Source organism: Typopeltis vanoorti, chromosome 11, assembly GCF_054136105.1.
Source record: "Typopeltis vanoorti isolate ZY-2024b chromosome 11, IOZ_Tvanoo_1.0, whole genome shotgun sequence".
In the NCBI taxonomy this organism is placed as follows: domain Eukaryota; kingdom Metazoa; phylum Arthropoda; class Arachnida; order Uropygi; family Thelyphonidae; genus Typopeltis; species Typopeltis vanoorti.
In genome coordinates this window covers 114,207,745-114,232,445 of record NC_143559.1, presented here as the reverse complement: position 1 = coordinate 114,232,445, position 24,701 = coordinate 114,207,745, and the positions used below count along the sequence as shown (strand labels likewise).

The 24,701-nt window shown below is 34.4% G+C and overlaps 1 protein-coding gene across 1 annotated transcript in view; it reads left to right on the top strand.

The window, feature by feature from the left end:
* LOC150101961 (ubiquitin carboxyl-terminal hydrolase 19-like) overlaps positions 1 to 24,701 on the top strand; it is a 629,785-nt gene that overhangs the window by 230,256 nt on the left and 374,828 nt on the right. Inside the window, exons 8-9 of the mRNA XM_090399944.1 lie at positions 2,093 to 2,252; positions 14,103 to 14,329. Of these exons, the coding sequence (XP_090256070.1) occupies positions 2,093 to 2,252; positions 14,103 to 14,329 (387 nt within the window). The remainder of the gene's footprint in view (positions 1 to 2,092; positions 2,253 to 14,102; positions 14,330 to 24,701) is intronic.

Here is a 24,701-nt window from a genome sequence, read left to right as displayed (position 1 = left end):
GGTGCCCCAGATATAGGGGATGGTGATAGATTTAGTGTAATCTTTATTGTTGAGGGGGGGGGGGAGTTGTGGTTTACTGGTTTTAGCATTTTTTTGATTTTTTGGGGGTTGTAGCCATTGGCTAAGAAAGTGTTGAGGATGTGATTTAGTTCAGTGGTTAGGGCATCGTGATCTGAGCAGATTAATTTTGCCCTGTTGAATAGTGTTTTTATAACCACATTTTATAAAAATAACAAATTTTTTATTTGTTGTGAGGGGGAAGGGGGATTGCTGGTGAATGTATCTGTCTGTATGGGTGGGTTTTCTATAAACAGAGAAAACCAAAGATCCATCAGGCTGGCGAGTGATTAGCGTGTCTAGGAAGGGGAGGGTGTTGTTTTCCTCTTTTTCTAAGGTGAACTGGACTCTGGGGTGTTGGTTATTAAAGTGTGTTAGGAAGGAGTGGAGTGTATCTGAGCCATGTGGTCAAATAGCGAACACATCATCCACCTACCAAAGCCAAATAGTGGGTTTTTGTGGGGCAGAGTTTAAGGCTTTCTCTTCAAAGGTCTCCATAAAGAAGTTGGCCAAGGATTGGGAAAGTGGTGAACCCATGGATGTCCCCTCTATCGGTTTGTAGAATTTTCCTTGCCAAACGAAATAGCCTGAGTTCATTGTGAACTGAAATAGGGCTGAGATATCGGGAGGAAACTTGTCTTGGATGAGGTCTAGGATTTCCTTGAGTGGGACATTTGTGAATAGGAAGGAGACGTCAAAACTGACCATTATGTCAGTGTGTTAGAGTGAGAGGTTTTCTATACTGGAATTCTATATTTAGGAACAATATTAGTTTCTTGCCTTCTTTCTCATTTGCTTTTGTTAGTGCCTGCATGCACGTACCACATTTGTATGTTCCGGAAGATGGCAATGTGACGTTGCCGAATTATTGAAGGTATTCATTAAAGTTTGCTTTAATTAATGTCTGTTATATGCATTGTTAATTCCTTAAGCTAATTACCAATTAAATATTTTTGTATGTTTTTTTTTTTAATTATTTATATAGCATTTAGATGGACTGTTAGATATATCACTGTAGGCATATAGGATAACTTGACAGTGCTTATTTAGCAGAAATAGATATTTTCATTTTATGAAATATATGACAGTCCTAACTAACATGTTGTGGTTACTTGTTTCCATTCGAACCTGGCTGCGGGTTCGAATCCCGGCATGGACATTTGTGATCGTCTGTGGAAATACTAGTGGTGGTGTTGGTGGTCGGCGGTAGATGGCTTTGGTGTAGTTGTGGTGAGTGGTGGAGACAGAGTTGTAGATGAGTCCTCCCTTGATGAATCTTTGGACTCCCTGGAGGTGTGAAAAAATAATAATAATATAGTTTGTGCTTTTTTCTTAAAAAAAATTCATAAAATATTTACTTGTAATAAATTTAGTTTAATCCTCTATCCAAGTGTAAGCAAACAAAGATTGCACCTGAAGTATCTTCAGGAAAGAACCAAAAAATATTTACTTGTATTTTTTATCTAATGTTTTTTTTTGTAAGAGTTTTGGAATCAAATAAGCTAACCATCTAACAGAATTACCTGTTGTATGAATGTTTCCAATCCTATTAGGAATAACAGGTAACAAAAATGAAAGAAATTAGGAACTGTGAAAAAAATATGTTTGTTAAAAGTGGAACTGAAACATGAAATTTTCAATTGTAACTTGGAGTAAACTCAGCTATGACAGCTGAGTTTACTAGAGAAAAAATGAAAATTTTTTCATTAAGATAACCACTGATAATGGTCAGCCAGGCTAGCCGAGTGGTTAGCGTATCCACTCTTCCACCAAAATACTGCTGGTTTGAATCCTGCCATAGGCATGGATATTTGTGATTGTCTGTGGAAATACTAGTGGTGGTGATCGGTGGTAGATAGCGTTGGTGTAGTTGCAGTCAGTTGGTGGAGCACTGGCCCTTCCTCGATGAGTCTATGGACTCCCTGGAGGTGTCTAATAATAATAATAAGATATTTTCTTGCAGATATTTTATCTGAGATAAATAGCTTACAAATTTTTATTATATATGTAATATATATATTTGTTTTGTTTATAGAAACCAACATGCATGGTATCTCCATTAAGCAAGATCAAACAAAAGGCACAAGTTGTAACACCAGGAATGACAGGTTTAGATAATTTAGGAAATACATGTTTTATGAACAGTGTTTTGCAGTGTTTAGCCAACACTAGAGAATTTAGAGACTACTTTCTTGGTGAGTATTTACTGATCATATTGAACTTCCCAATTTGATAATGAAAACCTTGATGCACTTAATATGTTGAAAATTGCTCTCTCTCTCTCTTTATAAGAAAATAGCTCTTGTTTGTTATTATCTAAGATAATATGGAGAATAAAGCCATATCTATAATGGAAACCATAGATTTTACTTGTTCACAATAATCAGTGCATTTACAAATGATAATTTTCAATAAATAATAAATATATATTTTTTATTTAGTTGATTGTATTATCAATAAATGAAATACAGTAATTATATTTATGCTAAGTGTTCATGATATCATCATCAGCATTTTCTGATGTCTACTTTCAAGTGGTGTACCAGAACTGGAATTTTTTTCTTACAGATTGGTCTAGTATTTATCAAATTTCCATTTGATCAGCTCTAACATTTCAGTTTTCTAAAGCACTTCCAACTACATTAGCCCACTCATATTTTGATTTTCTTCTGTTCTTTTGGTGAGATGTTTGCTTTAACACACTTGTATTTTATTATACATTTCCATTTCTCTTTAGGTGACCACCAACTTATACAGTGATTTCTCGGTTATCTGGCCTTCAAATGAATGAAACTTCAGTTAACCAGATAAAGTTTCCTTCTTTTGAAGGTCAAATTGCTCTTTTGCTGTAGTTGGATATTCAAGGAATTACTATATTAGCTCTGCATCCACTCCTATTTTTTAATTTCATCATGATTTCATTAATACAATAGCAAAAATGATGATAAGATAGCAGATATTCCACTCATGTAAATTATACAGATGACTTTGTAATTTCAGACAATAAACTTAATCTACAGTAGCAGATAGCAGAATTAGACAAAACCTGTAAAGTATATATGACCAGAGGTAGGGAAAAAGAAGAAGTAGCAATTTTAAATGATCATTCTTTCTTCTTTAATCAGTAATCAGGAAAGTAATAGAAAAAGTAAATAGTTTCAACTGAAGTTTATTGTCACTTCCAATTTAGATGATTCTGTAACAATCAAACATTAAATCTCAAGAAGACGGACAGTGAAGACTAATTACAAAAGATATGGAAAAATAATAAAATTATCCAGCTAATTGAAACAAAAGCTTTATGATTCAGTCATTATTTTCACTACCCTTTTTATATTTGAGACAATGGTCTTCATGGACAATTAAGAAATGATGCTGAGAAATATTTGCTATCCTTTGACATGAAAAATGAAATGTTTCCAGAAATTAATAAAACACTAGATAGAATTCAAAAGAAATGAACAAATTAGATGTGATATTGACAGGTGGATAATATTAAAGAACAACAGTTGAAATGAATTTGTCCAAAAATTGAGACATAAGTGAAAGAATTCATTATAAAATATAAAACTCAAAAAAACTCAAATTACAATAAATTTATTTACTTAATTATTTTTAAATCATCATAATCAAATTCCTGTTAGAGGTTTAATGGAATATTATCAGCACTGAGAAAGGATTAATACTAATTTTAATACTTCCAATATTTCATCTCTGTCAACAGAGACATCTTCAGGGATACAAAAAACTTTTTGTAACAACACACACACAAATATAATACAATAGTGAGTGAAACTAAAGTCCTATCTAGGTGGTGTGCCCTCTATGGGCATATGCAGGTGGCCTAGGATGTAAAGAGGGATCTCTGATAATTAATTTTTCCCAAATTTTGGGAAGTTTAATGCAACCATATTTGTTTAAATTTGGTTGATTCTTGAGTGCAGATGCAGATTCAAAGAATAGTCTTTCTTTTTTTTTTTGAATTTACTATGGTGGCGCATGGTGGTTTTTTCCAGGAGATCCTGTGGGTTGTATCTAAAACATGGTCTACAAGGCCAGATTGACCATAATCGTGATTGCAGATGTATCACTTGTGTTCTTCTAACTGGATGGTTGCTGATCTGCCCGTCTGTCCGAAGTAAGGTGGTTCACAGGTACAAGGCATGGTGGGTTTTTTCCAGGCACTGGGAAAAAACCACCATGCTCCACCATAGTAAATTCAAAAAAAGAAAGACTATTCTTTGAATCTGCATCTTCACTCAGGAATCAACTAAATTTAAACAAATACGGTTGCATTAAACTTCCCAAAATTTGGGAGACATTAATTATCAGAGAACTCTCTTTACATCCTAGACCACCTGCAAATGCCCATAGAGGGTGCACTACCTAGATAGGACTTTAGTTTCACTCACTATTGTATTATATTTGTGTGTGTATGTGTGTTGTTACAAAAAGTTTTTTGTAATCCCTGAAGATGTCTCTGTGATGGAGACGAAATACTGGAAGTATTAAAATTAGTTTTAATCCTTTCTCAGTGCTGGTAATGTTCCATTAAACCTTCAACATGAATTCTTCACAGCACTTAAGCTTCAACACACGTAATCAAATTCCTGATATGTACCCTCAAGGGGTGTACAGGATATGATAGTACTACATGAAAAACATACATCATCACTAACTTCCTATCTAGAATTTTCCTCCAAATCAATTTGTTACCTGTCAAAACTCCAACATTATCAGATCTTATATTTGTCTTCTAAGGCACTTTTTACTGTATCAATCCACCTATATCTTGGTCTTCTGGGTTTTTTTCCTACCAACCTGGCAGAGAACACCTGTCTTGCTAACCTTTCCTCTCCTATTCTGTTTAAGTAATCATACCACCTAATATTAGTTCTGCTGACCCATTCCTGGATGCTAACAATGTCAAGTTCTTTCCTAATATCCTAATTTTTAATATGATATTGCCATTGATGCCATCTGTTCATGCCTCTAATCTTTCTCAGAACTCTCATATCTGCAGTCTCTAGTCTTTGGTCAAGTGTTTTACTTCTGATCCAGCTCTCAGATGCATAAGTTAAAATTGGTTTAAATAATGTCTTCTATATAGCTTATTAATTTAGTATTTGACTGATTTCTCTCTTATTCCATATTGAATTTACCATCTTCATTAAAAATCGTGCCTAAGTAGCTGGAATGTTTTACTTGTTCTATAGATGATTCTCCATTCGCAATGCACTTGATATTATTATTATTATTATTATTATTATTATTATTATTATTATGTGACACCTCCAGGGAGTCCACAGACTCATCAAGGGAGGACACCTACTCTACAACTCTGTCTCCACCTACTGCAATGAACCGCCACTACACCAACGCCATCTAAGGACCACTGATATTTCACAGGCGATCACAAACATCCATGCCCATGGCAGGATTCAAACCAGCAGTCTTTTGGCTTGAGAGCGGATATGCTAACCACTCGGCCAACCAGGCCGGCAAAGATTGCATCGACAAGGATGGGATTCGAACCCACGTGGGGAAACCCCAATGGATTAGCAGTCCAAGACATCCCAGCTGGCATGAAATTCTGTCATGTTGTACTACCATGATTTTATATTTTGGTTTAAGCCAATAAGAATACAATTTGGTCAGCTAAATCCCAAATTGCTAGCCCATCCTTGTTAGTTCAGTATACAGGTAGATACCAAACAGGGATGCACCACGAGAAAGTGAGGAATAGATATTAGGTCAGAAGCCCTGGTCAGTTCTCCGCAATCCTTTGATGGCTATATGGAGGTCTCTTCTCAGTTATACAGCTTTGACTTTTAAGCACCCCTTATTTTTAAATTATAAACAATATTTAATTACAATTATGGAACACATGAATGGTGATTATTGGTTAATATAACTTCCCAAAATTGAGGAAGTTTTAGGCAATCGTTTTTGTTCAAGTTTGGGTGTGTGTGTGTGTGTGTGTGTGTGTGTGTGTGTGTGTGTGTGTGTGTGTTCGTCTTTTGGTGAAATAAGGAATGCGTTAAGTTTGCAAACTGACTGGAAAGCAACTTGTACATTAATCTGACAAAGTAATATTGCTATTTTTTCAGCAAGTCCCTTAACATATGTAATACAAATTCTGGTAATTTCTTCTTGAGGAGGGTTAGGACGACAGCGATAATTATTTATTATTTTTTTAATAGTTTTTTTTCATTATAACCGTTTAGGTAGTTCTGATAATGAACAGTTCTTTGTTTGAAAGAGAATTTGTACAACAAATTTTATGAGCTCTGTCAACTAAGGATTTGATTACACCATATTTCTGACAAGGATGATAATCCCGAAATTTTATTCTTACAATCTGTTTTAAAATCATATTTTAAGAATAAAGTTTTGGGATTATCTTACAACCCACAGATCTTCTAGTTAGTTTTGATATAGTCTCACTCTTTACAAATATTCCTCTGACAGATACGGTTGATTTGTTTACAGAGACTTTCTCCCAGATATTGTAAAGTTATTCGACCTTGTAATTAATTCAGGATACTTTGGATGCCAGAACGAACTATATAAACAGATTGAGGAAACAGCTGAGGTCTCCCCTTTCTTCAACTCTAGTGAATTACTTTATGGAACATTTCGAACAACATATTCTAGACATTGTTTCGCCTAAACCATCTTTGGGTACAGATATGCTGATGACGTGTTTGCCATACATCTACTCTTTGTCTGATCTTCATGAATTTCTTAGAAAAATTAATTCAGTTAACCCGAGAATTCAGTTTACCCTAGAAGTAGAAAACAATAATTGTCTTCCTTTTCTGGATGTTCTAATTCTCTGTCAACCAAATGGCAGTTTACAGTTCTCAATATATAGAACACCAACTCATACTGGTAAATACATTGATTCTAACTCTCATCATCATCCTTGTCAGAAATATGGTTTAATCAAATCCTTAGTTGACAGAGCTCATAAAATTTGTTCTACAAATTCTCTTTTACAAAGAACCATTTATTATCAAAACTACCTTTAGTGCAAACGGTTATAATGCAAAAACTATTGAAAAAATAATCAATAATTATGGCCATCGTCCTAACTCTCCTCAAGAAGAAATTGCCAGAATTTGTATTCCACATGTTAAGGGACTTTAATTTATTTTGAATATCTATTAATGCAGATGGAGCTATTCTCCTGCAGCCAATATTGTATATAATATCATGTGCTTTCAATTAAATTGTTCTTTTTTGAGTTTTCCTGTAACTGTATTGAATAACTTTAAAGGTACCTGTGGCTTTGAAACTTAGCCTAAAATTTTACAATAAAAATATTAAATGTAAGCATTTCTGGTATAAATATTTTATAATGAACAGTTGAAATGGTTCCTGCACTAGTCTCTCTCTATATATGTACAGGCATCCCTCGATTAATGTGGTTAATTAATCCCTCGATTAATTAACCGCATATATCATTTTGATATTACTGTGTATATCAAAATCGCATAATCAAATCTAATAATCAATGGTAAAAAGTACAGTTTGTCCCTGATCGATTACTGTACTAATAGTTTGTTTTATATGATACTCTTTCAGGAAAGATAAAAAATGAATGCAAAGTAAATGTTTAATAAATACTTGTACATTAGTTACTGCAATTTTTTTTAATCAAAATAAGTTATCAAGAGTCATTTGCGTTTGAGTTTTTTTCTTATCGGCATAAATTCTATGATAACAAGCAAAATGACTCCCGACCTCGGAAAACAAGCATTCTTCGATATCCATTACTTGCTGCTTAAGCAATTCTAAACTGCGAAATATTCCATCCAGTTCTTTGACTGTTATTTCCTTTGGAACCTCATTTTCACATTCCATTTGTTCGTTGTCTTCATATGTGCGTTGTTCAATTTCAAGAAGATCATTGTCACTGAAATCTTTTGAATTTTAATCCAATAATTCTTTAACATCTTCTGCATCAACTCCATCAAAACCGATGTCTTCGCCAGTTGCAATGATTTCTTTGACCACGTTGTTCACAGGATTTTGAAAACAACCTAAGTCATTAGGGCATTCTGGCAGAAGGTTTTTCCGAACAGCTTTCATGCAACTAGAAGACACTTGCTCCCACGAGTCACGAATGTTCTCAATTGCATGTTTAATATTAAATTTTTTCCAAAATTCGTGGAGCATAATCACATTTTCTCCTGTTGTTGTTTCTACTGCCTTTGGGAATGTCTTTTTAAGAAAACAAGCTTTGAAAGTTCCAATGACTCCCATGTCCATAGGTTGTAACAATGATGTGGTATTTGGTGGGGAAAATAAAACTTCCACATTCTCACACAGATCATTAAGGGAATTTGGATGACCACGAGGCTAGCAGCCTCATGGCGTGAGCATGATTTTGCATGGTAAATTTAAAGGCGCGTTAATCAAAACTCTTGCCGCGTATATCAAGGGATTGCCGTAATTAATTTCGCCACGATAATCAAATCTGCGTTAAGCAAGGGATACCTGTATTTTGAATATGTGACTGGTGGACAGATGAAAGTATGATGACTGAAAAAGACACAATCAGGATAGTTACAAATAAGCACAAACCATGTAAATTGTAGTCTTCTTTTCAGTCATTGTACTTTCATCTGTCCATCTGCACTGGATGCAGAGACCACAGTTAACACAGTTACCAACATTACAAACAAGCACAAACTTTTTAAGCCAAAAAAAAAACAATGAGAAATCATGCACATGACTTAAGAAAATGATAAATCAGCATGAAGGGCTCAACCTGTCCTGGGACATAACAGGTAAGAAGAATAATCTTTAAAGGTACCTGTGGCATGACTATAAACAACCAATTACATAATCACAGTAATTAATTTTAATGAAATGAAAGTATAGAAAGTATACACACTGATGATCTACTGTTAATACTGAAATTAATAGTAGATCATTAGTGTGTAGAAACAAGCAAATCAAAGAAACGGGAATACAAGGTACATACAACAATCAGTGATTTACCAGTTAAAAACTGTTGCCATGTGCTTGAAATTATTATATTAATAAATAATATTATTAAAACTATTTTTGATGATTACATAAAATAATCTCTGTGATAATCTTTCAAACTTTTGGAAAGTTGCGAAGCCCTTTGACATCACCCAAATCTGAATTGGACCAACTGTCTCTCTCTCTCTCTCAAAAGTTTCGGAGATTCTCATTTTGTGTAACCATCAAAAATAGTTTTAATAATATTATTAATTAATATTATTTAAGTTAAGGGATATTATATCCCATATTGTTTCTTAGCTGAATAAGAAACTCAAAGAGTTTCATGCCAAATATAGAAACTATATAAAGTTCGGCGATTCCAAGCTTACGCTTGGAATCGCCTTGGAATCGCCTGGATAGTGCAGCACCTGATCCATTAGGTAGTGCAAGCTGAGGCAACTCATAGAAAGGATGGAGCAAGTTGTGATTACTATTCTTGGTATTTACCCATAATGTGAACTTAGCTCCTAGGAGCTGTATTATTGTTCAACATCATGAGAGAAGGTCACTACCCAGACCGGTTTCAACCTTTTTTGAGGTCTCATCAGTGAGTAGGTAGACCTAGTTAATACCAAGTTTGTAGCAAACAGAACTTGCATCCCTTTTATGAGAATTGTCAAGAAGGTGTCCTAATAAATTACTAATTATATGAAGAGCCAAAGGCTTCAATTTGGCGACATGGAATATAATATCCCTTAACTTAAATAAGTTCATGTCGCCGAATTGAAGCCTTTGGCTCTTCATATAATTAGTAATTAATATATTAATTTCTAGCACATGTCAGCAGTTTTTGATTGGTAAACCACTGATTGTTGTATGTGTCTTGTATTCCAGTTTCTTTAATTTGCTTATTTCTACCCACTGATGATGTACTGTTAATTTTAGTATGAAATATCTGTACTTTCATTTCATTAAAGTTAATTACTGTGGTTATCATGTAATTTGTTGTTTTTAGGTAAGAAGAATACACATTTTTGAATAGTAGTAATATGTTTTTTTCTGATAACTTCGTTTTGATATGATTCTGCCATTGATGTCATCTGTTCATTGTTCTAATTTTACTCAGATTTCATATCTCTTGTCATTAGTCACAACTGTTTTATTTTTAACTTGTCCTCAAAAAATAAGTAAATAGTCAAAAATATATAGGGTGTTAAAACAGGTTATAGGTTTATTCACTACTGAGAATGGAGTTGATATTTTCTGTTACCTATTTTGATAGGTTTGAGTGTATTTTTTTTTTCGGTCATTTTAAAGGAACTTATGATATGTGTGTAAATGTTTTGAAATATGTCTAGTATACACATGTCAAAAAAATATAGAACTTATTAAAATTTTTCAATACATTTCATCCATTGTAATATCAACATCACAGGGAGAAATGAAAACACCAGTAACTATATTGAAAACATATAATCATAAGATATGAGCATATATATATTCTTACTAGTTCATGTCTCGGTCACAGCTCCAAGTAAAATCAAATAAGTATTTTATTGCTGATTTTTATATCAAATGCGTCACAGCATTATTTAATTTGGTAAAAACTCTTGTGGACTTGTAGAAGAGTATATTTATTGAATATAATATCATCTGTGTAGCATAAAAAATTAAGTTTAATATCTTTTATTTGGGTTTTGAGTTAACATCACTTTCACTAATTTTGCTCATATAGATTGAATATAAACCTACGCCTGGTTTAATATTAAAAGAAAAAAATATATATAAATATGCAGGAATAAGGTTCAAAAAAAGACTCTTATTATTCTTAAATAAAATCTATTCAACAAATAACCCGCCAATAGAATGTGTAAAAAAGCAATAGTGATCCCTATCTTTAAAAAAGATAGGGATCACTATCTTTAGAGATAACCCTAAAAATTATAGCGGTATAAGTATTCTAAATTCCTGTTACAAAATATATAGCAGAATTTTAAATAACAGACTAATAAAATATTCTGAAAGCTTTGTTTTAGAAGTGCAAAATGGATTTAGAAAAGGACAATCATGTATAGTCCCAGCCTTTTATATTAAAATTAATAATAGAGAAAAGAAGAGATTACAATTTAGAAACACATATTACATTTACTGACTTTGAAAAAGCATTTGATACAGTTAAAAGAAGTATTTTATTTAACATATTAAAAGAAATACAAATACCAAATAATATTCTAAACGCTATCATAAGGATATATGAAAATAAACAAATATAAATAAGATTAAATTATGAGCTATCATATTCGAGAGAGATAAACCAAGGAGTCCGAGAGGGATGTCTCCTTTCAGCAACTCTTTTTAATATTTATCTAAATGAAATAATAATATATAAAAAGTTTTGGGCAGATGAGGGTAATGTTATCTGTGAGAGTCAACATGAATTTGTTGGGGGGTGCTCTTGCATTGGTATTATGATGGCCTTTTATAATAAAGTGACAAGAGCAGGTGATGAGGGAAAGGCATATACTGCCATTTTTTTTTTTATTTTGCAAAAGCATTTGACAGGATGCTGTATATTTAAGTTGCAGCACATGGGTTTAGATGTTAGTTAAGTCAACTGAATTTAGGATTGGGTACCATACATAATTCTGATAAGTATCAGAATTATGTATGGTGGGGAAATATCAAGGAGGTAGAAGGTTATAAATGGGGTCCCACAATGCTCTGTACTGGGACCTGTATTGTTTAACCTTCATATCAATGATATTGTCAATGGATTGCAGGAGGATATTCAGTAGTTTGAAGATAATGTGAAGCAGGGAAGGGTTATTAGTAATAGTGCAGATGTGGCAGCCCTGCAAGAGAATTTGAATAAACTAGACATGTGGACAAATGAATGGGGGTGTCGGTTCAATGCAGCAAAATGTAAAGTCTTGAAGTTTGGGATACATTGATGGGAGGCTGCATACTTGATTGGAGGAGCTGTACTGGAGGAAGTAGGGGAGACAAGAGATCTGGGGGTGATGATTGATAGAAAACTGAAATTCAGGGAACATATTGCAGAGGATTGCTGCAATACTGAGAAGGATGCTAACGTTCAGAGATAAAAGATAAAAGAGTTATCATTCCATTGTATAAGCCCCTGATCAGACCACACTTAGACTATTGTTCTCAAATTTGGTCCCCAGGATTTGAAGGGGATAAATTCGGAAAAACTGCAGAGTTTGGTAGATAGAAGGAGAGGTGATATGATTGAGACTTCAACTCTTGAGAAGTAGTTACTGGGCTGACACTGGAGAGTTCTTTTGCTTGGTGGAACAGTGGGAAGGAGCAAATGACAAGGGAAATGCCATCCCTGGAAGTTGCAAAAGACAGCTGTGAGTAAGAGGGTAAGGAGTGAGTTCTTTGCATGGAGGGTAGTTGAACCAATTGGAATGCATTGCCTAATAGAGTGGTGAGTGCAAGAACGGTCAATGAGTTCAAGGAGTAGTATGATAGATTTTGTGTTTCCTAGGAAGGACCTCCCATGATGAGCCTTTTGACTCCATGGAGGCTTAAATAATAATAATAATATGGAATAAAAATTTCTATCAAAGTATTAAACTTTCTCCTACTGTGAACTTACTTTTTGCTGATAACCAAATAATAATTACAAATTCTGAAGATAACTTACAGAAAGATATTTTGAATTTAAATGAAATAGCCAAAGATTATGGAATGATAATATCGACAGAAAAATAAAAAAATGATGTCCTTTAAAGGACAAGATCCAATAATCACTAAAATAGTAATGGATAACAAGATTTTAGAACAGGTGAATTCATTTAACTACCTAAGATGTATCATTACATATGAAAATGATATAAATCTAAAAACTGTGAAATATTTTTAAAAATAACAGGTGTAATTACCTCTATATTTAAACCTAACCTAGTTCAAAAACAAACCAGACTAAAAGTATACAATACGTTACCCCTAGCAGTCCTATTGTATGCAAGTGAAATCTGGACAATAAAACAAAAAGACATTAATAACAGCTGAAATGAAGTTTATAAAAAAATGTAAAATATTAGAAATATTTCTAATATTTTTAATATTAGAAATATTATTTATATTATCTATATTTCAATAATAGAAAAAATTAAAAAATATAAACATCAATGGATGGAACACATTGTAAGAATGAAAACAGAAAGATTAACCAAAACAAGCCTTAAATTACAAACCATTAGGAAAAAGAAAACCAGATGTCCTCTAAAGAGATTTAACAATGATTCTAAAGCTGGAACAGGCCACTCTAGGCCTAAATCTTTGAAAAGCATGATGATGATGAGGAGGAAGAGGAAAAAAAAAACTTTCTAAATGATTTGCATCTTTAGTATAAGCTATGTATCATGCTGTATAAGATTCCATTTACATAATGCAGGTGTAACATTTTTGAAACGACCTTACTCTTGATTCCTTATTCATACGTGCTTTGAAATGATGGTGTGTATTTAAGTTTTGCTTAAATATAAAACCTTATTACATTACTATGATTTCTTAACTGTTTGTAAGCTATAAATCTGGTCATGGATTTATGACCAGATTTATAGCTGGTCATAAATCCATGACCAGCTATATGTCACACCACGTACACACACACACTAGGTTAAAATAATGAGCTTTTTTCTTAACACATGTTAAGAAAAAAGCTCATTATTTTAACTTTGCCAATATTGTTATTGAATTCATTTAAGTTTTCTTGTTTCGAAGAAAAAAGAAAGCAGCTTAGATTCTAGAGTGAATAGCCTTTTAAGTTCTGTTTCCTTAATTCTTTGTTCAGAAGTTAAAAACGATAACACACACACACACACACACACACAAAGAGAGAGAAGCAAGTGTGATCTTATTTACATTGACTTTTGCTGTATTGTTAGTTGAGGATATGTGAATGTTAAATTTATGTAAATAAGCAAAAGAAATCAGAGACTGTCAATTTATAGGAATCTCTTTTTGATATGCAAGATGTATATTTAGATTTGCATTTTAGATTTTTTTTTTTATACATTTTATGTTTGTTTCAGATGGTATATTTCAGTCTGAAATCAATACAGATAATCCTTTGGGAATGGGTGGCAAATTAGCCGTAGCCTTTGCAGTTCTATTAAAAGTTCTCTGGTCTGGCACCCACGCATCTTATGCTCCTGCAAAATTAAAAACACTTATTGGCATGAAAGCAGCTCAGTTCACTGGATTTGCACAGCATGATGCTCAGGAATTCATGGCATTTCTTTTGGATGGTTTACATGAGGTAAAGACAATCTTTTTCAGTGATATTGATACATGAGTTACTTAAGTTTAATAAAACGTAAAATTTAATTTGAATAAATTAACATAGTTAGCAGAGATTCTGAAATTATTATATAATTTTATTAATTTTGTCTAATCAAGTAATTAATAATATATATTGTTTTTTCAATAACTAGAAGGAAAATATTCATTACCATTAATCTAATGTTTATTATGCTTAAACTTGGTTATTAAATTCTGCATTCCGTTCTGTATCCTGAAAACAAATTATAGATTTAACGTTAGAATTAAACGTATACAGATCTTCAAATAACGTAGCATATTGAAATAATTATTGGGGCATCCCCCTTTTTTAGAATGAAAAACATACTGATATACATGATTCTCTTATCGCACTGATGACCTTAACTTATTTGCAATGCAATGTGGAAATGATTCAGGAGTTAAGAGTCTGCATGGGTTCAAGTTACTGGTAGTACATTTATGTAAAGTCTCAATTTCTGTGGAAGGGGCAGCTGCACCTAAGCTAAAATATCAACTGTGTGACATTCAGATCATCACAGACACTACACTGGCATAGAGGCCATTATGTTTGGTCTATACAGCATTAGAAAATGTGATATGGAGTTGTCACTTCATACCCTTTTTTATAGGCATGTGTAGCAGGTGCTTGAGGAAACAACTTATGCTTAAATGGATCATCCCAGCTGTGAATCCTTTCTTTCATAGTTAACACATGATTGACATTCATTATGGCAAATTATGGCGACAACTACCATGTTAGAAAAATAACAATATAAATGAAGATAATTACCCGATGTTTTGACCTTCATGTTAATATTAGGGTCATCTAAAAAGAGTGTGTGTGTGCGCGTGCGCGCGCACACACACACACACAAATTCAAGCTATATTACAATCCATATAATATGCCAAAGTATGACTGAGTTGGTCAACTAAACACCTGCCCTCTGGTGGTGTTTTTTTTTCTGGTGCAGGGACACTACATCAAGGTTCCTCCTGTTTCTTATATAGTTAGAGATCACTGTCAGTAAATTAAATTATTAAATTAAAAAAAAAAAACAGCATTAGTGGTACCCAAATCAATATCTGAAATAACTGAAAATATCAATATATGAAATAATTGCATAGAGACTTGAATAGAGGATTGTATCAGAATTTGAAACAAGTTATGTGGGTTGAATGTGTGCCATCCATTAAGATATCATTTTTGTTGAGACTAGGGTGGTTGTAATGAAAGAAAATTTTATGACTAAAAACAGTTCATAGACCACAGAAATTTATTAGTCATTACCTAAATAAATTACATCGACTAGTTTCACCACTTAAAAGAGAGCTGTTGTTTCTTAGAATTAGTCACATCAAAATAAATGTAAATACAAAGATCATGAAGTTGATTAAACACTGAAAAACCATTGCAACACAAATAGGTAAGTTCATGCTATTTAGTAAACATAAAAATGCATGGCATTCATTAGCTGTCTGCAGTTAGTTATAGAAGGTAGTTGGTGAAACTGAAATCACTAATGAAAGCATTAATAAGAGATCTCCACATATTACTTAGTGTCAGTCCTTGGATTTTATTCAGTTATCCATGCATATGGATGACTAACAGATTCCTTCCAAGTATGGAATAAAGAGTGTTCTCTTCTAAATAAGGTATGGTTGAAATATTCCTGTCAACTGCACGGTTGGTATTAGAAGTATTGCTGGCCAAACCAGATCTGTCCTTTCTTTTGTGGTCAACATTTACGGCATGTTTTTTTTTTTTTTTTTTTTCTCAACTTGAATCCAGGCTTGTCTATGCTTTATAGGCCAAACCTCACAAGCATGGAATTCTATATACTTTTGAGTATTTGTAGAAAGGTTTTCTATCTTTAGGAGACCCCAGGAGGTTACAAATAATTGGATTAAAAGTTACTCTGATGTTCTGATCTTTGAAAAGATATGCTGTTTTAATTGATAAACTTCCAGTATATGGTACTGTAATGAAATCTGAAATGAATGAAACCAGTGATGAAACTCTTGAGAACAAAGCAATTAGAGAGTCTGGAATTCTGTTTTGAGTTGATCATCATTTTGTATAATAAAAACTGCTCTATACTTTAGTGTGTTTTTGAGAAGGATGGTGAAGAGATGAGGCATGAAGATAATGTTCTGTATGTTAAGGTTTATGATACACATCAAGAGTAGGCCATGACCCTTCTTGGACAAATCATGAAGACATCAGTGATCTTTTATGCAACATTTTTACCTGGCCTTCAGATCATAAGAAAAAGTTGAAATCAATGCATCCTATATGGGATATCTAAGGTTGTTCACAAGGCATCCATTCTTCTTTAACTAATTGTAGGTTATATCAGTTCACCTACATATCATTTATCCAAGCATCTTTTTAATCTACTAAAGAATCATATTAGACACACAGACTCCTTCATAAAGAACTCTGATCACTTTGTCCAGAAACTATCTGCCATGAGACATTCTAACTAGTCCAGATATTGTTTCTTTGTTCATCGGTGATTTTGTAGATGAATTCCTAGAGCTTAATTTGATGATATGTTCCTTCCTGATATCTCTCAGCTGTTCCAACAGTCTCCAATCTAATTACTTCAGATGGAATGGACACATTTTCAAGCACCTTTCTGGCCTTGCAATGGGTATGCCATGTCTATGTGCCAATTTATTTATGAGAAATTTTGAAAAACCATGTCGAAAAACTAAACCTTCAATACCAAAAATGCTGAAGAAGTTTTTTCACTGGTGTATACTGTAAGTATACACCAGTGAAAAATAAATACAAGTTTACTTGTATTTATATAATACAAGTAAATATATAAATATATAAAAATATAAATACAAGTATACTACTCATACAGGTTGTTACTTACCTGTGCTCATCTTCTTTGCACCATGCATCACAAAAACCAAGTATTATACATATGCTCAAAAAAAAAGGGTGGTTTCCATCATAAGAGATGAAGAAAAACTTAATGAAGAACTATAAACTCTACCCCAGCAACTTGTTCACAACAGATATTCACAGAAACTCATACACAAATTACTATTTTCTAATCCTGCTCCACAGCAAAATCCTAACATTCACTACAGAACTTCAGTTTTTATCCCTTATATTGATAAACTTTCTATCATGAGAGCTAGTCTTCTTAAAGTTCATGACATCAGAGTTGGCTTTCAAGCCTATTCTGACTATGATGTTTGCTTCTCCTAAAAACCACAACCCTTTTTACAAACATCATGAGGGGTTTATAATAGTCTATACCCTTGTGGTCTTTCTTACATAGGTCAGACATCAAGAAGTTTCAAAATAAGACAGAAAGAACACATTGGAGTTGGCAACAACAACAAAGAGGACAATTACCTGTATGTATTAGTGGGTATGTGTAAGCTTATTGTAGACAGTAAAGTATAGACTATACTGAGGAACCATATGCAACAAATGTATTCAAATAGCAAGTGTTTTTTTGGTTACCGAGAAGACGGGGGATGGAATCGGATGCATGACCGTGGAAGAGAAAACGAAGATAACATAAGTTTTCATGATTTAGTTTTATTTTATTTATATTTAGTATACTTAAATGTTTTGTTTGTATTTTGTTTGTACTTTTACTTATATAGTTATACTCCCTTATACTTATTTAGCATTTAGTTGTAATAGTTCCTTGACATATTTTGAATAATGGTGGCAGCGGCAGTTAAAATTACAAATGGCATATCACCAATGCCCCCCCCCCCCATTTAAGAACTCCATTTTGCGTGATATAATATGGAATTTTTCATGCAGGACTTGTGAAATGTATCCGTCCCGGCGGTTGTATATGTGGCAGGTGAGAAAAGGGGAAATACGTATAAGCACAAAATGCAGGGGCAATGGGAGGAACTTGGTGAGTTAGAAATGACTATAACTGACCTCCTCGTTGAGTCAGAGGTGGGAGATACTCCACGTAGAGAGATGAGTGGTATGATAGAGGGTGAGAACAGCGATAGATATATGAATTAAATAATAAGAGTGGGGAGTATGGAAAGGCTGAAAGAATGTGAAGTTTTTTGAAATGGTCTCAATTGGGAGGATCAATGGCAAATAAGAGTGGTCAACTTCCAGAGAGAGAGAGAGAGAGATGAGCTGAAAGAGCAGATGGAATGTCTAGGGAATGAGATGAGAAGTGTGAAAGATGAGATTAGGCAAATAGAAGAGACTAAAATGCAAGGCGAATCAGAGTAGGAGTGAGAGAGAGTTATGGGAATAATAGAAGAGGAGAGAATAGGAACAGTAGAAGAGAGGGAATGAGATAGAGTTATGTGAATGATAGAAGAGGAGAGAATAGGGTAAGTGGAAGAGAGGGAATGAGAGAGAGAGATCTGGGAATGATAGAAGAGGAGAGAATAGGAACAGCAGAAGAGAGGGAATGAGAGGGAGTTATTGAAATGGTAGAAGAGGAGAGAATAGGAACAGCAGAAGAGAGGGAATGAGAGGGAGTTATTGAAATGGTAGAAGAGGAGAGAATAGAAACAGTAGAAGAGAGGAAATGAGAGAGTCATGGGAATGATAGAAAAGGAGAGAATAGGAGCAGTAGAAGAGAGGGAATGAGAGTTATGGGAATGATAGAAGGGGAGAGAATAGGAACAGTAGAAGAGAAGGAATGAGAAAGCGTTATGTGAATAATAGAAGAGGAGAGAATAAGTGGAAGAGAGGAAATGAGAGAGAGATCTGGGAATGATAGAAGAGGAGAGAATAGGATAAGTGGAAGAGAGGGAATGAGAGAGAGAGAGAGAGATATGGGAATGATAGAAGAGGGGAGAATAGGAACAGTGGAAGAGAGGGAATTAGAAGAATGCGAGGAAGCTCTGAAACCAGGGATAGAGGGATGTCAGGAAGGCAGGTAAGTAGGGAACACAAGAGAAAGTGTTAGAGGGGAGAGAGTGAGGGATGCATGTGAGCAGGACTCAATGATCCTTGGTGTGTAAGATAGGATGTGTGAGGAGTGTTTGCCTGGAGGAACAATAGAAAGTGTGGCTATTGCAATTAAGAGGGGGTGGATGAGATGATTGTGATGGTAGGAACAAATGACTTGAGAGATAATGTAAATTGGGCCACGAGAGATATGAGATTCTTGCTTGAGGTTGTACAAAAGAAGACGCCGAGAGGAAAGATAGTGTGCATGTTGCCTAGGTATAATAGTGATGAGCTGAGCAGAAGAGCAGTAATATTTCATAACATAATAGCAAAAATGTGTCAGAAGAGACAATTGGAATATGTGGATGCTTGGAGGGCATTTGAGAACAGAGAGGAATTGTATGTGAGAAACCACTTGCATTTGAATGAGGAAGGATGTAGGCATCTGGAGAGACTGCTGTTCTGAACAAGTCAGTGTGTCAATGCAGGGAAACTAGAATGCCCAGAGTGGATGGTAGCATGGGTGGCCTCTTGTGGGAATGGGTACTTGGGAGAAGGAGGATGACGACATCAGGTAACGCTGAGCACAGTGGAGTCTAGAGGGGATAATGTTGGGTATGGAAACAATGTCATTTTTATGCTCTACACTAATGCCAGGAGTGTCTGGAATAAAGGAGAGGAATTGATGGTGCTGATAGCATCAGGCTGGCCAAAGATTATTGGGATCACTGACATGTGGTTGACAGAAGAGGATATAATAACAGGAATGGAAGTAGCAGGATAGGAAGGAAAAGCATGGTGATGGAGTACTGCTTATGATAAGTGATGACATCTCCTCAAAGAGTGGAGGCTTTGGACGGCAATGACAATAATGATTTTGAAAGCATAGGGCAAGACAGGATATTTAGTGGGGTATTGCTACAAACCAAGGAGTACACAGAGTGGAGACCAGGAGATGTTTAGACAGTTGAGCTTGGCAAGTGCAAGAAGAATGATTGTTATGGGAGATTTTAACTATAGCAGTATAAATTGGGGAGAGGAAGATGCATGTAGCAATAAGGGAATGGAATTTCTAGAATTCTTGAGGGACAAAAGGGCAGCATGTAATAGAGAGAACAAGAGGTTCAAGAGTTGTGGATTTGGTCATAGTATCAGGAGAGTTGATAATAACTGAGGTGACATCTCTCCCGCCAGTTGGAGAGAGAGTGACCATGTGGTTTTGACTTGCAAGATGAATAGACATGGAGGAGTATCAAAGAGACACCTGTTGGAGAGGGTGACCATGTAGTTTTGACTTGGAAGATGATTAGACATGCGGCAGTATCAAAGAGACGGGAACGTATGTGGAATTATAAGGCAGGTGATTATAATAGTCTTAGACATCAACTTGGGGAAGTTTCATGGAGGGAGGAATTGGAAGGCTGGGATATCATTAGTGCTTGGGAAATTGTGAAGGAATATTTGTTAGCAACAATTGTAAGCTGTATTCCACAAGTGAAGAAGAGGACACAATTTGGTGTAAACTGGAATGACAAACAAAATTAACTGCATGTGAAGAAGAGGCTATGAAAGAGATATAAGGAGACAGGTGAAGAGCAGATGCATGAAGAATATAAGACACAGGACAGGAGACTAATATGGTAAAGAAGGCGAAACTGGAATATGAGAAGAGATTGGCCATAAGATCCAAAGAAAATCCTAGGTAATTTTTTAGCTATGTGGCCAGTAGGAGGAGAAATGATTGTGGAAGAATGACACTGTGGGATAAAAATGGGAATACAGTGGACATAGTGGAATTGTTCAATGAACACTTTATTGGAGTTTTTCATCCTGGAGGAGTAAATTTAATACTCGAGGGATAGGGCAGGTTCAAGGTTTAGAGGTGCGTGTTCCAAATACTGAGTTCTTTGGATGTCAGTAAAGCTGTGCGACTGGATGGTATTTCACCACAAGTTTTGAGAAAATGTGCTAAAGAACTGACAGCTCCTTTGCCCTGGCTTTTCAATGAAAGGTGCACAGGGAATGGAAGGAAGATAAGATAGTGCCATTACATAAGGGTGGTAGACAGAAAGTTAAAGTTTAGAGAACATATTGCTATGGTAGCACATAAGCACTTGACCAGTGAAGAACACATTAGACCTTATAAGACCTTGATACACCCACATCTAGATTACTGTGCTCAAGTCTGGTCCCTTGGGTTTCTTTGGATATGGGAGCGGTAGGCAGGATTCAAAGACGAGTGATCAAGATGATGAGTGGCCCTTGAAATGTGCCCTATGAGGATAGATTGAAGGTGTGTGGATTGCAGAAGTTGGTTGATAGGAGAAAAAAGAGTGGTATGATAGAAACATTTAAGTTGCCTAAAAATTTTACAAGATAGATGCAGGGGAAATGTTTCAGCATTTGGCTAGAGGGACCAGAACAAAGGGGTCATCCCTGGAAGTTGAATAAAGGTGTGGTCAGTAGGGGTGTGAGGACTAGATTTTTTTGCTTGGAGAGTGTGAATAAGTGAAATGCGTTGCCAGAGTCAGTTGTGAGTGCTTTTTCTGTTCATGGGTTCAAGGAGAGGTATGATAGATTGTGTCTCCCATGATGAGTCTTCAGACTCCATGGAGGTGTCCATATAATAAAAATAATAATAATATGCGAGTCAGACTTTGGGTTTTAAAGCAGAGGAATTCAGAGCACGTTACTAATAAGCTTCTGTATAAAATTTGGCAATGGGAGGGGATAATGGCAAGCCAATGGCTGTACCTTCTTTTTGAAAGTCTGGCTACAGGAAAGGTGCCCAGGGAATGGAAGGAAGATAAGATAGTGCTATTACATAAGGGTGGTAGACAGAGAGTTAAAGTTTAGAGAACATATTGCTATGGTAGCACATAAGATTACTTGGCTAGTGAAGAACACATTATTAATTTTAATTTATTAAAAATTAATTTTCCACACAGAAGTAACCAGAACATAGTACATTAGCAAAAGTTCCATGATGTCAGACAAATTTGTTCTGTAAAGAAGAATCAGGTCATTGATTGGGATATTTGTGAAAAAGGAAAGAAATGTCAGTGTTGACTAATAAATCATCTTTGCTGAATGCGATGTTTTTAATTTTGTTTATGAATTGTTGTATGTTTTTCATATAGGAGGGGAATGACCCACCACTTCCTTGAGTATCATTCTAATTTCTTAGTTAAGTGATAATTAGGCTTATACCTTCAACAATGCCAAGGTGGCATTCTTTTTTTTGTATTTCAGAAAGATCATAAATTCTTGGGGCATGTGTAATGTGCAATAATAACTTTCTAATCACGTTTAATATCCATGAAGTGACAAACTTAAATAAATTTTCTATACTTTTTTAAGTATACTTTTCTTTAAACTAAACGTATTTGGTCATTTATAATTAAAATACAATTTTATTAATGCTGACCATAAAAACAAACTTATATTATAACCTACCAGTTTTGCCAGCAGACTGTCTGGCTTTATCACGCCGTTTATGGAAAGACGTAAAAACTAGTAAATGTAAATTGAAAGGAACATAAAAAATGTTGTAAATCAACTAGTAGCTAAGGTTACACGTTCGCGTGACAGAGAGGACTTATTGTTCTTATTCATTATCACACATGCGTGTTTGTTGTAAACGTGTAATGTGATTACTGGCTAGCTGTAGTTCAGCTTGATTAAGAGAGAGGATAAGGTTTTTCCACGAACTGTTTAGAATTACACCCTGATTTCTGTTGAGGTTTCCGTCAGTTATTGACACTATTGTGGCTTCTTTGAATAAACGATATCTGTAGTTGTCATCAAGATATGGCATGGAGCTGTTTTGCCACTCTATTGTGTGATTAGATGTACGGAAATGATGTGCTAAGCCGGAAGAGATACTTCTGTTGTGGTTTACATCACCAACATTTTCTTTTTGTCTGATTTCTAAACTCCGTGAAGTTTGTCCAATGTAGGCAATAATAAAAAAAGGTTAAAGTTAAAGGTATTCTGCCATTGATGCTATCTGTCACTCCTCTAATTTATTTGCGAACTCTAGTACCTATCATCTGCTTTATTTTTAACTCAGCTCTCTAATCCATGAGTTAAAATTGATTGAAACACCATCTTGCATACAACTAGTTTAGTATTTTAATAGATTTGATTTCCTTTCATACTTGCATTGCTTATTCACTTGTCTATTTCGATATTTGCCATCTTCACTAAAATTTTGCCTAAAATAGCATGTTTTACTTGTTCTTATATACAATTGATATTTTGCCCATTTTCAAAGCCTTTTTATGTTCTTATTGCTGATTTTCAACCATATTTGTTACAGGAGTTATTCAGTTTACTTAAGGAATCCTGAAGATTTATACGAGACGTAATGACATTTGATTTTGATATCAGATTTAATACTACTTTCCTGTATAGCATGATCCATATAGATGTTGAGTAATGGTGAAGGTAGTGGACATCCTGATTTTATGTCTTTCTCTAATTTTATATTAGACCATCTTCTTGTATCTGATTGAATTTTAAGTGCTTACTTTACATAGTTTTAAATGAAGACTATGTATTGACCTTTTGTAATAGTTTGTAGTAGATTATTTTAGTATTTTGAGCCCTTTTTCTCCTGGCGTATGCTTTTTTTTCCTTAGATATAAAAAACTGAAATACAAATTCTTGTTATTTTCCCTCTGTTTCTTAAGTATATGTCTTAAAGCAAAAATCATTCTGACAACTGCTATTTGGCTTGAATCCAGTTTGTTCTTCTCCAAGTTTCTTATCCACAATTTTTCTTAGTCTTTTCTGAAGTTTGCTGGCATAATCTTAGCAGGAATATTCAGTACAGATATTCCTCTATAATTCTTAGTTTTATTTCCCTTTTTATAGATTGATCCAGTCATTTAAAGCTGATTATTCATTCTGGATTGTACACTCCGGCTTATAAAACTAGCTGTATAAAAAATTAGCTGTATACAATTCAGTGTTCAAACTAATTTTAACTTATGGATCGGAGAGCTGGGTTAGAAATAAAATACTTGATCAAAGACTAGAGACCTCTGATATGAGAGTTCTGAGAAAAGACCCAGGGGAAGACCAAGATGAAGATGGATCGATTCAATAAAAAGTGCCTTAAAGACAGAAATATAAGATCTGATAATGTCTTGGCAGATAACATATTAATTTGGAGGAAAATTGTTGACTGGAAGTTAGTAATGGCGTAACTTTTTCATGTAGTACTATCATAATTATCTACGATGGTACATATCAGGAATTTGATGGAGATAATGAACTTATAAAACTTTTATATCTCCATATTTGAACATTTTTTGTCAAATACTATCTATTTTGGTTGTCTCTACATTTCAGGTTTTTGATGCCTTTTTCTACCTCAAGTAGCATTATTATTATTATTATTACGGGCGACTCCAGGGAGTCCTTCTCATCGAG